General features: G+C 47.3%; 1 protein-coding gene across 3 annotated transcripts; it reads left to right on the top strand.

Annotated features, from left to right (window-relative positions):
* The first annotated feature begins 335 nt into the window (after positions 1–335).
* LOC133349735 (ly6/PLAUR domain-containing protein 6-like) lies at positions 336–13,162 on the top strand. Of its 3 annotated transcripts, XM_061563439.1 has the most exons (6): positions 336–520; positions 2,000–2,032; positions 2,992–3,179; positions 8,741–8,839; positions 10,748–10,884; positions 11,906–13,162. In XM_061563439.1, the coding sequence occupies exons 3-6, from the start codon at positions 3,029–3,031 to the stop codon at positions 12,077–12,079; spliced, it is 561 nt and encodes a 186-aa protein (XP_061419423.1). In that variant the 5' UTR covers positions 336–520; positions 2,000–2,032; positions 2,992–3,028; the 3' UTR covers positions 12,080–13,162. The 3 variants fall into 3 exon arrangements, with proteins under 3 accessions (XP_061419423.1, XP_061419421.1, XP_061419422.1); XM_061563437.1 differs by lacking the exon at positions 2,000–2,032; XM_061563438.1 differs by lacking the exon at positions 336–520 and having other exon boundaries at positions 547–2,032.
* The last annotated feature ends 4,576 nt before the right edge of the window (positions 13,163–17,738 follow it).

Raw genomic sequence — 17,738 nt, 5'->3', positions numbered from 1 at the left:
TCCCCTAGGTCGACTCAGCCTCAAATGAGTACCTGGTGCGGTGTGTAGTAAACACCGCCACTGGGGAGACAAAGGCGGCCCGGCGTGGAGCTGGCCACCCACCCCCTCGTGTGCCGTCCCGGCCTTCGTAGGTTGAACAGCACTTGCCCCAACAGCCTGTTGCAGGCTACACGGGGGACCTTTGTCTTTGGTGCAGGTTCGTGGAGAGGGAGGGTGGGGCAAAGGTGGGGAGAGGAGTGCACGGAGAGGTGGGTGGGGTGGATGAGAGGGGTGTGTTGCTAGAGTCTATATAAGAACTCGCGCATCCCGAGAAAAAGTTGAGAAGTGGGGGTCGCAAGTGTGCACGTGCGTTCTTTAATGAAATCTAGAACAGGGCCGCGTGCGTAAACCTCCACAGCAGCCCCCTTTGTTAATCCACTGCTGTGGATGAAGGCGTCGCACTTGTGAGGTTGCATGACCATACTTCGCCATGCTGGGCGGCGCGGGTTGATGGAGGCGGAGGGGAGGACACATCGGCCGGGTGAGTACAGCAGTTCTGATAATTATTTCTAGATTTGAAGCTTTCGTGACTGCAAGGATTCATATTCTTAGGTTTTTTCGGTAAAGTCACGTAGGTAAAAAAAATAAAATTAGTTAGATGTTATTAACCATGCAAAAATGATCTAACTAAATTACATTTTTTACCTACGTGACTTTACCGAAAAAACCCTGATAATTATTATTATACGAGCTGTGTGTAAACAACACATTCGGTCGCCTATTGCAGTTTAGCTGTACACCGCACAAACAAATGAACGTATATATATGAGTATAGCCAGACATACACAACACCTTTTAAATGTCAAATTGTACCATATATAGTAGCGCATCATTTATACACATGTAGTGCATATTTACGCATTACGCACACGTACATATGCATATATTATACGCATAGTGCACATACACATTGCAGATGCATGTTAGTGTTGATGGCATTACACATGCACACGCAGTGTATATAACCACTCTTTGCATGTGTTCTGAAATGCACGATTAAAATATACTTCGATGTAAAGAAGCATTTTTTTTCAGAATGTCCAGTTATACACAGAATTATAACCCACAATACACTTAGGCTATTGCGTGATCCGCTAACAAATCGCGGATCACGCATGAAGGCAGAGTGACGTTTCACTTTAACAACTGAACACACACGTTCACACAGCGTGGCCCAAAACAAGTAGCAAAAACAACAACAACAACAACCTCAAGCACACTCCATCCCATCATCGGTGACTTTGCCCAAAGGGAAGAAAACAAGATTGTAAATAGTCGGCGACGTTTCGGACGATGTGCCTTCCTCCGTAGCAGAGAGCTAAGCGATGCCTGAGAGGGTGACAGCGAGACTCACGACAGCTTTGACATCTCACGTGTGCGCACACACTCACACACTCACTCACACTCACTCATACACTCACTCACACTCACTCACACACTCACTCACACTCACTCACACTCACTCACACTCACTCACACACAATCACTGACACTCACTCACACTCACTCACACTCACTCACACACTCACTCACACTCACTCACACACTCACACACACTCATTCACACTCACACACACTCACACACCACACTCTCACACTCACACACACTCACACACTCACTCACACTCACTCACACTCACTCACACTCTCACACACTCTCACACACACTCACTCTCACACACACTCACTCTCATACACACTCAGTCACACACACTCACACACACTTACTCTCACACACGCTCACTCACTCACACACACTCACACACTCCCACACTCTCACACTCACACACACTCACTTACACTCACACACACTCACACACTCACTCACACACACTCACACACACACTCACACACTCTCACTCACACACTCACTCACACACACTCACTCACACTCACTCAATCACACACGAGCTGAGACTGACCATCTGTGGGCGTGCTGTGTGCGATCAGTGTATTACAGACCGGCAGTCGGGTGCGTCGTATCGACAAGCTTGTACGTGCACGTGTAGCTTGTGTGTGTGTGCATTGAAAATTGTTGATACTCCTACTGTTACTTCTGCTGTTATGGAGTGACTCGTGCAGCCAGCTATGGCTGAAAAGTTTCGTCGTACATGTTATGTATATCGTTTATTGTAACATTTTAATCACAGTTCCTATGATCACTGTTACGTTGCTTTTATAGCTTTATTGTGGTGATTTCGAAAACGTTTTTGCTTAGCCATATTTGTTTGTTGAAGTACAGAGTTAGACTGATAATTTTAATATAACTTGTCTTATGGTTGTTATTGTTTTATTTGCATCCCACTTGGATTTTTGCACACAGCGTTGATATGCGGTGCATTTTCTGGAAGACTTTGCTGTTTTTTCCTGGATTTTTCTGTTTGCGCGTAGCCGCTTTAAGATGTTTCTTGTTCATGTTTTTGTTTGTTGCGGTTGCACTCGATTCAAGAGCCGAATGGCCCACAGAGCTATACCAAATACATGAAACTGAAGACTGAAAAATATAGCTATCCGTAGACTAGGGTGTATGTGTGTGTATGTAGCTATCTATCTGTAGATTAGGGTGTATGTGTGTGTGTGTAGCTATCTATCTGTAGACTAGGGTGTATGTGTGTGTATGTAGTGGGGAGCGGTAGTGTAGCGGTTAGCGCGCTGCGCTATGAACCTGGCGACCCGGGTTAGATTCCCGCTCACGGCCAACACCAGTGACGATTAATTGAACCGGTCCTGGGCCTCCCCTAGGTCGACTCAGCCTCAAATGAGTACCTAGTGCGGTGTATAAACATCGCCACTGGGGAGACAAAGGCGGTCGGGCGTGGTGCTGGCCACCCACCCCCTCGTGTACCGTTTCGGCCTTCATAGGTGTTCGCTAACAGCACTTGCCCCTACAGTATGTTAAGGCTATACGGGGGGTCTTGTCTTTGTCTATATATGTGGCTTATCTATCTGTAGACGAGGGTGTGTGTATGTGTGTGGGACACACGATGCCATGAGCCTGCCCGGCGCCGTGGTGTTGATCATCGGAGTCGCTCTCTGCTGGATGTCGCGCGTGGTGCTGCTTGTGGTGGCAGCTGGAGGAGGAGGAGGAAGAGGAGGAAGAGACTTCACGGCACAAGACATCGTTCAGCTTTACCCAGCCAGTGAGTGTGCACCTCCGAGTACGCATCGACGTATTGTCATCATCACCGTAACATCATCATCACCGTAACATCGCCGTCACGATCACAAATTATTGTCATCTTTAAAACTACTCTTTGTGTGTGTGTTTTAGTTTGTCGTTCACCCCGCTCCCCCCTCCGGCACATCCGATTAGCACGGTTGGCTACGTATGGTGCGAACAAAGTTCAGCATACACACATTCATCATCAGTAGCATGATGATGATGATGATAACAATACACTCCAATATTTCGATTTAAAGCTTTCGTGACTGCAGGGATTCATCTTCTTGGTTCTTTCGGTAAAATCACGTAGAAGGGAAATAATAAAATAATAAAAATAAAACATTGTATTTTTTATGTTTTATTTTTATTATTTTATTATTTCCCTTCTACGTGACTTTACCGAAAGAACCAAGAAGATAAACTCCAATATTATAATTTGAACAAATTATTTGGGGACGCTGCTGCTTTGGAACACTACAATAACAACAATAAGACGCTGCCTTAAAATATATAATAGGCGACGTTTCGGGCAATTCGCCCTTCACAGCAGATACATAATACAATTGTATTTTCCTTTTTAGGGCAATATCATTTGGGGGCAGTGACATGGCCTAGCGGCATCGCGTTCACCGCGTGTTGCAGAAGTTATTTTTTCCAATTGTGTCAACGTTTACTGATGACCGGTGGTGTTAAGTGCAGTCGCTCACCCGTATTGACGCTCTCTCACTCTCTGCGGCCTGTGTTTACGTTCTACGAAGTAGGGTCGTTGCCTTAAACGTCACCGCTTTTATACAAGAGTGACGCTGCACGTGGAAATAATTTTCTTAATTCCGTCACCATGTTCATCCCGAGCCGTTGCACTTGTAACCTTGGGCGGTGGAGCATTTTAGTTATAACATACCTAGACGATCTAGCCCCAAAATAAACTAATTATAAATCGTAGAAATGGTCAGTTATCAAAATAATTTAATCACTACCATCATTCGTGATGATCGTTATTATCGTCATTATCAACACCACCAATGATCAGTTTCACTGGCAGTATCATCATTACAATAATCGACAATCAGCAATTAGCATTATTGTCGTCGTAATTATTAAATTATGAATTACTACCATCAACAATCATCATCAGCATAAAGTGCTATGTTTATCAATAATAATAAATTATCATCATGTCCTGGTGAGTTCCCACTGTGATACCAAGTGTCTCTTTCAAGAGACCAGGGGAAAAAATACAGTTATAACTATAATAAAGTTATTATAATAAAGTTATAACTACTATCAGTTTAACACGTAGGGGCGTCCATAAATGACGTCACGCACCTGGGGGGGGGGGGGGTCAGACATTTGTGACGATGTGTGACGAGGGGGGGAGGGTTGAGAAATGTGACGTCACATCAAAATGCGCAACTTTAAATAAATATAGACAACACGTTCTACTTATTTAAGTAGACTTTTTAATAAATGTTTTTTCCTACAACATCACAGTGCATCGCCACATTAAATACGCACTACAATGACAATTATATAAAGCGATTTGAAGCATGGGGGGGGGGGGGGGGGGGAGTCAAAAATCGTACAAAATCGCGTGACATCATTTTTGGACGGCCCCATAGTAGGCTTTCGTGCCACAGCCAATTGATAAGGTTTGTCACGTAAACAGAAAATGCCAATTCGTCACTAGTACAGCACACCGGTGTGTCGGAGAGCAAAGCCACAACATTTACAACCCGAGAACAACATTTCGCCAGTAATTACAACTAGCTTCATCAGGCGACAGCCAGATTTGTGGAGAAATCCTCCTGTTTCGTTCCTGAAATAGAGGGGTAGATGTGATGACGTCACTTGTGATCATTTCTTGCGCGAAGTGGGGGGGGGGGGATAATAAATGCATATAGATGCCTATGGGTATCCATGGCCGGTTAGGTTATTTATATGGTACTCAAACTAACATTATAAATACTCTATTTACATAAATTGTGTAATTAACCGCTTAACCACCACCACAGTTGTATAACCATCTGTGGCTTGCTGATGAGTGATAAGAACACACTAAGCTGGGGCAAAGTCTCTTGTTTGACAGATATATAACGTGTCGAAGATTAACCGTTACCGCAAGCCAGTTGGAGCCTGGCTGTGGGTTTGTGGACCCATCTCATGATCACAAAGTTTGCATTTCAAATCTGTCTTGGGGGTTTAACCCAGGCAATCATGCCACTGGAAGCGATTAAACAATGTACCTTATTTGTGGGATGTCAAAACTGTCTCTCGTCATGGTAATGTGGAATTCCCACCATTGGATTGCTCTAGCGATGGATGGATGGGTGGATGTGTGGGCCGGTACTCACCTCCCGTTTGTCAGGCCGAGCAGTGGTAGGAATTCCACATGCCTATGGTGGTGGGTGAGTCTATCCATGGAGCAGTCGTTTTTAACTTCCCACGAAGTGATACTCGGAGAGGGATGAAGTGCAGAGTCGAGCCCCGGCCAGGGTGTGGACTGGCACCTCGCGATCGAGCCACTGTTACTAACGACTACCGCGTTACGGTTTACATTCATCAAGCTTGTACATTTAATACTGGTAGGAACCTCCTGGTTATACCAGCCCACATGGGATTATTGTGTCCGTCGTGCAAGGATGGGCTGGGTGGGGAGGGGCTGGATGGGGAGGGTGGGGCTGGGTGGGAAGGGGAGGGTGGGGAGGGGCTGGGTGGGGAGGGTGGAGAAGGGCTGGGTGGAGCGGCTGGGGAGGGGCTGGGTGGCTAGGGTGGGGCTGGGTGGGGGTGGGAGGGGTGGGGCTGGTCACCCCGTGATGCCCTTATAAAACTCAACGTTTAACCTACTCACGCCGGCTTGTGCCCGCCCTCACAGTCGGCCATATTTGCGGAATCCACCACGCCGCCGTTCACCCTGGCCATTGACCAAGAAACCCAACGTTCCTACCAGCTCCCTCCGCAGGAATGTGTTAAGTTAACAATTCGGAGGTGAGGGGGGGGGGGGTTATGGCAATGCCATGCAAAGTTTTACAATATTCCAAGTGTTGCCCTCTACTGTGTCGACCAGAGGTCACTTGAAGGGATCTCAGAGGTAGCTCTGTGATATCTGCTTCCGTGGGTCGTTCGTGAACGGTTTCACTGTGCTATGGGAGTTCCTTCCGAGTGGATACTTCGTCTCGTGACGTGACAGGAGAATAAACCATCACGCGAACTCCTGGTCATCCTCGCAGCAGCAGCAGCGTCTTCTGGCTGCTGGCCACCGAACACAGACGGTGGTCACCAAATCGTGCACTTTCAGACGCGCTTCTGCGGCCGTCTGGAACGCTCTTCATTCCGATATTAGGAAGCCACTGGAGCTATGCACTTTTAAATCTAGATTCAAAACTCACTTCTTGAGAACTGCCTTTTGGCTTTAGTTTGTTGTCTTTCCGCACCTCCGGTTAGCACGGTCGGCTACGTACGCCGCGGAAGACGTTAAACAGACGTACACCGCTATGACAATCGTGCTGAAATTATTGAAAAAGTACATTTGAAAATGAATCCACTACAATTCCACGTGTAAAACTGGGTCGCCAACTAACACTGCATTAATGCATTACATGTCACTCGTTCAAGCCACATGCCTGATTGGAGACTGTTCCAACAACAACAACAACAAGCGAGCCCAGTAATGGGTTTCCAAAAGACAAACGAACAATAAATTTAAGACGGGGAGGGGATGGGAGAAAAAAATCACCGTTAAGTTACTGCAAGAGGTTGTTCTGGGGTCAGGGTCAGGATTAGGCCTGACCCCTTCTTAATGCCACAATCACACGTTTGGCTTTGTGCTCATGTTCATTAATCACCGCGCGATGTGCAAACAATTTACGGACTGGGCTGCTGACAGTTTTAACTTCGGGCAAACACAAGGTACAAGTCGCGTAAAACTTTGGAGAGTCCAAAGTTATTTCACGCTCCATCGCCGTCGTGAACGAGGTGCTCCCCGCTCTGTTTAAACACAGAGGGATGCCTCGGATTCATCATTGCTGTGTCGAACCCAGTTCATCCTAATGGCATTGCACTTTTGCTCAGATGCCTGTGTTTGTATGGGCAATGCATGCACATTGGTCTCTGTCACCACATTATTACTTGTGTTTTTTTTTACCCGGCTGACTGTTTGAACTATGGTTCAGCTGGAGAGGACATCTCACTCCCATTTTGGACATACAACATTTTTTTTAAAGAAAGCTCTGAATGTTTACGGAGAACTCTTTTTGTACAACAACAGTCTTGGGCACAATCAAGGCATTGATGTCGCGGAGCCACACTGCCTTAATGATGCCCAGTTGAGCTGAAATTTATATTACACGGTTGGCTACAATTGGGCATCACGGTGACGAGATGTCAACTACCTCGCCTGGTATGCAGGAGGTCGTGGGTCCAATCCCGACCCTGACGTCTGCATTTTGGGAGTTTGCATGTTTTCCCCGTGGTCGCGTGGATTTTTTCCCGGGTTTTCCCTCTGGGTTTCCCCTCTACATTTAGAATCAACGTGCGTTTTGGAGTATTCGGCTGCTATACATGTCCACATCGTGATAAGCCACATTGTTGAGCCATCATTTGTGGCCAGGTCGCTTTTGCAAAAGGGCTATATAGCTCAGTGGGCCTTACCTGGTAACATTGAAATAGTTTAGTTCAGCACAGTTGGCTATGTACGGTGCGAAAGAAGTTCCACATACGTACAGACACCTTTCTAAAACGGACATGAGAAAATGGCAGACTCCCCAAGACTTTTGGACCGGCAGAGCAAAGCCATATAATCGTGCCCCGGCAGAGTGGCTGAGTGGTGTGGGTTTAACCCAATCTGGAAATAACCCCAACATCGTTTTGCACGGGGGCCTTGTGATACCTGCACATAAGGAATAAATCCCCGTGTCAATGGCAATACCAATAAGAGCTACTCTAATGGGCCCTTTGGCTCCTCATCATAGGCTCCAGTTGCTCGCTGCCAAATATTTCTCACTCGTATTTCTTGCGCTGTCCAACTAAAGATGTACGCACACGTGAATGTGTGTTTCTTGCAATGAAATGCGGTTCTCTTTACAATGCATTTCCATTTCTACGTCACATCCGTCGTTGTTTTTTTTTTTTTTAACAATGTATTTCAATTGTGTTATCGGCATCATGCCAATGAGGCGAGGAATCCTTTCGGAAATCTTACAGAGAAGTGCATAGGCGCGTGTCGTAATATGGCTGCAGAAGATGTTTTTCATAGGACTTCTGAAAAAAAATCCTTCAAGTTGGCCTTTTGATCCTCCCATGTAGTAGGGGTCTCACTTTTCCACACGCTCTGCTATGAGGTTTTACGCTCATCTGAGCATGCAGACACTTTTTGGACTTTTGATTCCGACTGTTGGAAGAGTAGACCAACATACTCTTGAGGAGGGCTACTCCGTGGCGGAGGCTCTTCTGCCAGAAGCGACGTGAACAAAGTGATGTAATTTCATTTTCAAACGTGTTTATTTCCACCCCCCCAACCCCCACCATATCTTCACACACCAGCAACCCCATTTCCTGGTGGCTTCAAATGCTTCACGTGTGAAGATGCCCGTGACAATTACGATTGCAATCGCTGGGCCCCGGATGTCTTCTGCCCACAAGGTGAGACTCGGTTGCATCGATGAACATATACATGCCATCATCGTCGTCGTCGTCGCCGTCACCATTAGCTGTGATCAATCCACGGCTGGATGAAGGCCTCTCCAGGTCACCATGTCTCGCGATATAACAGAATCCATCTTGATTTGAAGCTTTCGTGACTGCAGTAATCCACACTCTTTGATTCTTTTGGGAAAGTCACGTAGGTAGAAATTAAATAAATCACGACGTTTCGGGCGCAACACAAGCGTCCGTCATCAGGTGGGAAAGCATGGTCTGCTGCTGATGCAGACTGTTTTAAAAGGTTTGAAATGGGTGTAGCTCAAGGGTCATGCTAATTTCTCATATTAGCATCACTAGCCCCAGCCACTTCTTTATGACCCTTGGGCTACACCCATTTCAAACCTTTTAAAACAGTCTGCCTCAGCAGCAGACCATGCTTTCCCACCTGACGATGGACGCTTGTGTTGCGCCCGAAACGTCGTGATTTATTTTATTTTATACCTACGTGACTTTACCGAAAGAACCAAACAGTAACAAAATCCAGCCGCACCCGGGCGGATTTCATCAATCCATCTCAATGGTCGAAGTTACGACCCGAGGCTGCCACTCTGTCGTTATCACCGTAGTATGTGGCACCCCATAGGGTGAACGCCCATCGCTCCTTCCGCGTGAAGCCTTCTCTTACCAGGTCTCCGTGTTGTTCTGCATCCTTTGCTTATCGCACAAGAGACGCGGACGACATTCTCTTCGCAGGGCACGTGGGGCTTCGTCGTAATAACTCTCTGACCCACCTCGACTGGACATCTGCAAAAAAAGAGCTTCATAGCTCATCGGATTCCTCCAGGATAAATGAAGATTCGGATGATGTAACAATGGAGCTTGGATCAATCCTTTTCCATATCTGTCCAGATTTGCACTTCTTCGTATGCACGGAATGAGAACATCGTTAAGGGGCCGTCCATAAATGACGTCACGCACCTGGGGGGGGGGGGGTCAGACATTTGTGACGATGTGTGATGGGGGGGGGTTTGAGAAATGTGACATCACATCAAAATGCACAACTTTAAATAAATATAACAACACTCCTACAACATCAGAGTACAGCGCCACATTAAATACGCACTACAATGACAATAGTTTAAAGCGATTTGAAGCATGTTTTATTTTCAAAATGGAAATGTGGTTTTGGGGGGGGGGGCAGAGCTTTGTGACGTCATATTTAAGGGCGGGTTTGACTTTTTGTGACCCCGTGTGACGAGGGGGGGGTCTAATATCGTCCAAAATCGCGTGATGTCATTTATGGACGGCCCCTAAGAGGAGGAATATCACTTGCGATGAGTGTGGCTTGTGTGAAGCGTGCGACACGTGTGTTGTGTGTGAGCTGTGTGTGCGGTGTATGGGATGTAAGTCGAACTCAGCCTTAAATGAGTACCTGGTGTGGTGGTGTGTAAACATCGCCACTGGGGAGACAAAGGCGGCCGAGCATGGTGCTGGCCACCCACCCACCCCTCGTGTGCCCTGCCGGCCTTCATAGGTGCTTACTAACAGCACTTGTCCCAACAGTCTATTAAGGCTATGCGGGGGATCTTTGTCTTATATGGGATGTGGGGAGCGGCGGTGTAGCGGTTAGCACGCTGCGCTACAAACCCTGCGTCCAGAGTTCTATTCCCGGCTCGCGGCCACCACCGCCAGTGACGATTATCTGAACCGGTCCCGGGTCCTCCCCTAGGTCGACTCGGCCTCAAACGAGCACCCGGCGTGGCGTGTAGTAAACACCGCGCCTCCGCGCTAATCGGAGGTGCGGGCGGGGGGGGAAGGACAGCAAACGGAAACGCACCGGTGCGACGTGCGTGCCGTGGTGCGACTCGCGAGTGCGCCGCTGCGTGCGACGTGTGTGCCGCCGCGCAGGCTCGCGCTACTGCTACACGCGCCACCTCATGGACGGGCTCGGCGCCAGCGAGTCGGTCACCAAGCGCTGCGTGGCCGTGCACGACTGCGTCGGGACCACGGGGTGCCGGACGCTCGCCGACGCGGCGCGCCGCACGGTAAGCGAGCCGCCCAACTCCCAAGTCTCGCCCGGCCGGGTGCTCGCGGCCGAGGCTGCTTAAACCTTTTCCTTTAATAGTGATGATGATGATAAGTAGAATAATAATAAGTAGAATTAGTAAATAGGCTTTCTCGACCAATATCATCCATAATAGAGTTGTTTTGGATTAGATCGCGTAAATATATAAATGTGTCGTTAAATCCGCCAACCATCTGACACAGCCAACGAGTAACGTGATAAACCTTGCTAATTATATATTTACGCGATCTAACCCAAAAAAACCTGTAATTATGGATAAGAAGAACGATTTACATTTGTTAAGTGGCACATTGCATCCGTAGATGTGCCGTTTTACGGAAAGCCAGGAAATTAACGGAACCTGCAGGGTAAACGGCCAAAACTAGGCGTAGGGTGAAGGCGAGTGTTTAAAGAGGTGAGTTTTGAAGGCAGACTTAATATATTGCTTTGGCGGTTCACAAGGGTTGCTACCCGTCCTGGGTTTCCCGGGATGGTCCTGTTGTTGTCCTGAGAAATCTCCGAGTTGTCCCGAGGACATTAAACGTCGCATATTTTGTCACTTACGCAATAACACTATGCCTCTCAAGACTTCGCAATGTGAAGTAGTTATTTCCCCCCCCCCCCCCCCGCCCTTTCGGGAGATATTCTTCTCCCCGTGATATTCCCATTTTCCTTTTGTACCCGAGAAGGTGGCAGCCGTAGCTATGATGGCTCGTGCAGGCTTCACTGTAGAAAATGAACGTCAACTTTGGAGACTTTGTCCGTGTTGCCCGATCCATGTGCTCATTTCTCTGTCGGGGGGGGGTAATTCCAAGCGTGTTTCTCTCTAGCTTCTTTGCACGCTTTTCACCATTTTCCTTCGTAAACGTCATTTTTTTTTCTCATCCGTATATGTTGTAGCGGGTGAACCACGTTCGGTCGGAACCTTCTGGGGGCAACGGTGGCTACCGTTTCCCTTCGTCGTTAAGTTCGCGTTTTTCGTTTGCCGCCCTCCCCGTCAGGAGTGCGTGTCGTGCTGCGAAGGAAACATTTGCAACCTCCCCGTGCCACGCAACCACTCGGACGCGGTCTTCTCCACCGAGACTCCGGTGTGGCCGTCTGGCGCGTCGCCGTGCCGCTCGGCACGCTGGCCGGTGCTCTGCGCGCTCCTCGGTGCGCTGATGCTGCCGGTGTGAGGATTGGCACCACGCTGGCTGGAACTGCTGATGCTGCCGGCGTGAGGACTGGCACCACGCTGGCTGGAACTGCTGATGCTGCCGGCGTGAGGACTGGCACCACGCTGGCTGGAACTGCTGATGCTGCCGGCGTGAGGACTGGCACCACGCTGGCCGGAACTCCTGATGCTGCCAGCGTGAGGACTGGCACCACGCTGGCTGGAACTGCTGATGCTGCCGGCGTGAGGACTGGCACCACGCTGGCCGGAACTGCTGATGCTGCCAGCGTGAGGACTGGCAACACGCTGGCCAGAACTGCTGATGCTGCCAGCGTGAAGATTGGCACCACGCTGGCTGGAACTGCTGATGCTGCCAGCGTGAGGACTGGCACCACGCTGGCCGGTGCTGCCGCTGATGCTGACAGCGAAAAGACTGGCGCCACGCTGATGCCCAACGTGAGCCGTACCCATGCAAGGGCCAGTGGCAGGCGATGGAAAAAAACGAATCGGCGTTCGGGGAGCAAGAGGCCAACGGCGATGTGGAGTTCTCGCTCATCCGGGCCACGTGCTGCAAGTTGCCGTTTCGCCGGTGTGACTTGACGCAACAACAGCCCTTTACCACTCCACTGCTGGATGGCAGCCCGGTCAAGCTAAACAACACTTTCTTTTCCACGGGAGATCAATAAGGCAGTAATGTACCGGTTTATTACATCGAAATTTTTGTTTTAAACCAAACATCAAAGCTCAGAAAGATCAAAATATTACATAAAAACACATTAAACGAATATACAATTAATTTGAATAGGAAACTTTAATCAGAATACTTATTTATACTGGAGGAATCCCATGAGCTATAAAGCTCTTTTTCAAAGATGTCAAAACGTTACAACAACAAACAAACTAAACGATAGGAGTGCAAAGTGTAGGCGAAGGCTGTACAAGTTTACATATCAGTTTAGGGTTTCTGTAAAGATACATTTTGAATGAGGGGTGGAGATATAATTGAGCAACAATCACGTTCGTGTTGCCCCAGTCATTGATTGAATTGCCCGTTAAATCCTCACTCAGGCAGAGATGCAATATTGTTACATACTGTGAGTATCATCTGTGCGTCAAGTAAAGCTCAAAAGCTGGCTTTGCTATTTATTTTCGGTGTTAAAAAAGTTGACTCGTTTTGTAGCAAAAAAAAAAAGAGACGAAGTATGAAATATCGCGTTGTATTTTTTTTTAAAGATTCGCGTTATTTTTGTCAACAAAAATTTTAATATGCAGGACAATCACAAATGTCGTGGGGAGTTGCATTAAGATATTAGGAGCAGTTGGAACCTTCACGTGTCCATTCACCCGCGTTTCCAGTTCGTGCGGATGTGATTTGCTTCATGTCGCCAATAAACCTTCAACCATTCAGAAAAAAAAATTGTAACAAAAAAATCGTGCACACGTGTGGATTCCGTAACGCTTCCCAATGCCCGTTTGTCATCGTAAGTATTTAATTAGCAGTGCGTAACCCGACGGATGGACAGGTAGCCGTCAGAGTAAAACGCGTTCATATATGTTTTCGATGTCCTTTTATACTCCAGAGCAGTGGTTCTTCTTAATCTGGGGGTGCGAGACACGGGCAGATTTTTTTAGAAGGTAAATCATCGAAAACACAAATTAAGCACGGTGCACGTTGAGTACAGCTACTTTAACGCGTAATCAAAGTGTTTGGGTTACGCGGTCTTTATTATGTACACCTTCTTTGTTTCATCAAACCCATCTAATTATTATCAACACTTTTTTTAACGATCGAGAAGCAATGGGCTGCAAGGCTGCAGCAAAGGTGAAGAAGCACATTGCTCTAGACTCGAGGACTGTGCCTTCAAATGTTGGGCAATTCATCGATCAAATTGGCCGATTTTTTTAATCCTTTATATTAAGTTCACTTGCTTGCTTGCTTGCGCGCTTACGACCGTGCAAATCTTTCGGTCGTTTTTTAACCCACTTCCCGTGATCCAATCGAGCTGACATTTTGCACACAGACTCGTTGTGCGTGACAATTAATTTTCGTGAATTTTTTTTTACAAATTTTTACACTTTTTAGGAATTTTTTTTATATTTAATTACCAATTGCTTAATGGTGGCAGGCAATCATCTGACCCATAAGTAGCAGCCATCTCAAGCCAGAGGACGAGAGGACTCTAGCCGCCACGCATATAAAGGATTTATAGTGAAAAACTTTGTTTTTACGGGTTAATTTCAAAATACAATACACGTGACTACGCCAACACACCCGTAGTATACTCATGCGCAGCTCATGGGGGACAGCGTGTGCGAGAGTTATCATAACCCTCCTCATTAAGGGGTGGACAAACAGACGCACAGAGCTACACCACGCAATCTCCGGTCGCCCTTAGTTTCAAAAGGTTAAAAAGGTATCTCCTGCTATAATTCACGAACCATGGCCCCTTGGCTTGCGTGAATTGTCACTTGATAAGGCTTTACCTGCGTATAGTGTTCGGGGTGGGGGAGGGGGTGGGTGGGGAGGGGGTGGGATTTCGCCAAATAATCACTTTTTCTACGGCCGTCTCGTAACTTTGCACGGGGATGGATTACAATCGAGTGCTCGCTGCTGTAGGGAAGCGTTAAGAGATCCCGTGGCATCGTGTGCGAGAGGAGACTGCCAGTGTCATTCTATCATTGCCCAAGGCACACGAAGGAAGTTAACCGCAGGTTGCCCGGCGTCGATGGTAACGCTCGCCGCTGCCACAAGACGGTGTTCTGCTCAAAGTGTGTGCGTGCTTGCACAAGGGGCGTTTATGGGGAGCGGTGGTGGAGAGATTAGCGCGCTGCGCTACGAACCTGGCGACCTGGGTTCGATTCCCGCTCACGGGACAACGCTAGTGGCGATTTTCTGAACCGGTTCTGGGCACTCCCCTAGGTTAATTCAGCCTCAAACTTAGTATTTGGTGTGGTGTGTAAACATTGCTACTGGGGAGACAAAGGCGGTTGGCGTGGTGCTGGCCACCCACCACCCCCTTGTGTGCCGTTCTGGCCTTCATAAGTGCTTGCTAACAGCACTTGCCCCAACAGTCTGTTACAGGCTATATGGAGGCTCTTTATCTTTGCACAAGGGATATCTATCTGGTCGCTTAACGTTTAAATGCAACAAACTGTCAGAAGGTTGTAAAAAAAATGTATCATCGTTTTTTTTTTGTAAAGCAATAGCCTATTATTTAAAATGTTCACAATTGTATAACGTGACACTCATTAAACCAATAATAACGAACAGTTCTGTGCCATTATTCTTTATATATGTGACCCACGGTTTTGCGCAAGTCTCGAGACGCGGTTTCGATGTTACAACCTTGTGGGAATCCACATCCTAAATGTGTTGCATTTAAGAGATGCCAATAGCATTGGAAGCGTGTGCGCGTGAATGGGCGACTTGGGGAAATGATCCCGTCTTCCAAGGAGGGATAGCGCTTTCAGATGCGCTTCTGCGGCCGTCCTTCCGAGTTCCGATACTCGGAAGGCACTGGGAGCTGTGCACTTTTAAAGCGAAATTGACAACTCATTATTTAGAAATTGACAACTCATTTAGTTAGAACCGCTTCGGGCGCATTGCAATTTTTTCTTGCTGTGGTTGTCCCACCTAATGACGGACGCTTGTGTTGCGCCCGAAATGTGATTTATTATTTTATTTCGATTGTTATTAGTATTTTATTATTAATATATTGTTATTTATTTATTTATTTCCCTACGTGACTTTACCGAAAAAACCTAAGAGTATGAATCCTTGCAGTCAGGAAAGCTTCAAATCTAGAACCGCTTGTTGTGTTTAGTTTGTTGTCATTCCCCGGCACCTCCGATTTGCACCGTTGGCTACGTACGGTGCGAAAGAAGTTCATACATACCAACACAGCATTGATGTAAGCTTGGGCTTGAATCTGAGTCTCGTGCCTGGATAAAGCAAGTTTATTTCAGCACAACAAGTACATTAGTCTCAACCAGGTCACAACCACCACATCAGCCTGTTGAACCATGCTGCCCAAGAGCTTCTCGAGACGTAAGAAGTGTATGAACGGCGTCTGTAGATTTTTCAGCAACGTTTCTAGGCAGAATCGGAATATTTATTTATACTGGAGGAATCCGATGAGCTATGAAGCTTTTTTTTGCACGGATGTCCAGGAGGGGCGGGTAAGAACGTTACAACATTGAACAATACAAACACACGGCAGCAGTGCAAAGGGGCCGTCCATAAATTACGTCACGCACCTGGGGGGGGGGGGGGGGAATCAGACATTTGTGACGATGTGTGACGAGGGGGGGGGGGTGAGAAATATGACGTCACGTCAAATTGCGAAACTTTAAATAAAAATAGACAACACGTTCTACTTAATTGAATAGACGTTTTAATAAATGTTTCCTCCTACAACATCAGAGTGCAGTGGCACATTAAATACGCACTACAATGACAATAGTTTAAAGCGATTTGAAGCATGTTTAAACAAATTTGGGGGGGGGGGCAGAGCTTTGTAACGTCATATTTGAGGGGGGGGGGTCTGACTTTTTGTGACGTCGTGTGACGAGGGGGGGGGGTCAAAAATCGTCCAAAATCGCGTGACGTCATTTATGAACGGCCCCAAAGTTCGAGAAACAAAACAAATCACCCAACAACACACACATACAACACGAAACCATCCCCACTCGATCTGGCAAAGCCCACTGAGGATATGAGGCCGAGTTAGCATTTTCACGGGAGAATACCAGTGTTATAGGCTTGGGTTGTGAGAGACGGTGCTAGGTGATACAAGTAACGCCGAGGCTAAAATAAACTCCACGTAAATTTACAGGGCGGTCCGGATGTCTTGTGATCCCCATTTCATTCTCTAAAACGGCATACAATTTTAAAGTAAAGTTTATTTAAAACAGAAATTAACATGCAAAGGGAGAAACAAACGCAGGGGTCAATTAATTGGGGGCTCACAAGACATCTGAGCCACCCTGTAGATGAGATTGTTGTTTTGTAATTTTTTTAAAGAATAATTTCTCAGTAGGAGCCCCCGGTACAAAGCCTGTTGAGAATTAAAAACAATTTGACTGTGCAGTGTGGAGGGTGCGGACCACATTGTTTAAGTGGTGGCGGGGTGGGGTGTGATGACGAGCAGGTTGTTTAAGGAAATTAATTGGCATTGGAACCCCCCTCCCCCCTCGTGTATGACGAGGTAATTCCAAACAGTTACGGGAGGAGGAGGGGGGGGTGCATGTGCTGTAAACGATGTTCCGGCCACGTGTTAGACTTCATTCCGTTCACAAATTAATCAATGAAGCAAGCCCAGCCCAGTCCACGGCTCGTGCGTGTGTGAGGATCTCGCTCGAGAACACGATCCACGCACACACACAGACAGTGTGTGTGAAGAAGCCAGAGCAGAAGGATAACACCCGCAAACAGGCTCAGCCCAACATCCAGCCAGCAGTAGAGAGAGAGAAGAGCTAAGCAGGGAGAAACAGCCAAGCTTCATGCTGTAAGTAGCTGTGCATTACCAGCGGCTGTTTGGTCAGATAATCGTGGGGTTTGTTTTAAGTTATGTCTGTTTAAGACGTAGGCCTTTTCGCGACCAATATTATTCATAATCAACGTTTTGAGTTAGATCGCGTTATTTATAAATGTGTCGTAAACCCTCCACCACCCGACACGG

Source organism: Lethenteron reissneri, chromosome 31, assembly GCF_015708825.2.
Source record: "Lethenteron reissneri isolate LAM-NWPU_2019-01 chromosome 31, ASM1570882v1, whole genome shotgun sequence".
NCBI classification, from domain to species: Eukaryota; Metazoa; Chordata; class Hyperoartia; order Petromyzontiformes; family Petromyzontidae; genus Lethenteron; species Lethenteron reissneri.
Note: the sequence above shows the minus strand (reverse complement) of the source record. Positions and strands in the feature narration are given on the sequence as shown.

Coding starts and splice junctions, on each gene's coding strand:
- LOC133349735 (XM_061563437.1), top strand. CDS start 3,029: ATGAGCCTGCCCGGCGCCGTGGTGTTGATCATCGGAGTCGCTCTCTGC. Junction 3,180..8,740: donor CGTTCAGCTTTACCCAGCCA/GTGAGTGTGCAC, acceptor TTCACACACCAG/CAACCCCATTTCCTGGTGGC. Junction 10,885..11,905: donor CCGACGCGGCGCGCCGCACG/GTAAGCGAGCCG, acceptor CCTCCCCGTCAG/GAGTGCGTGTCGTGCTGCGA.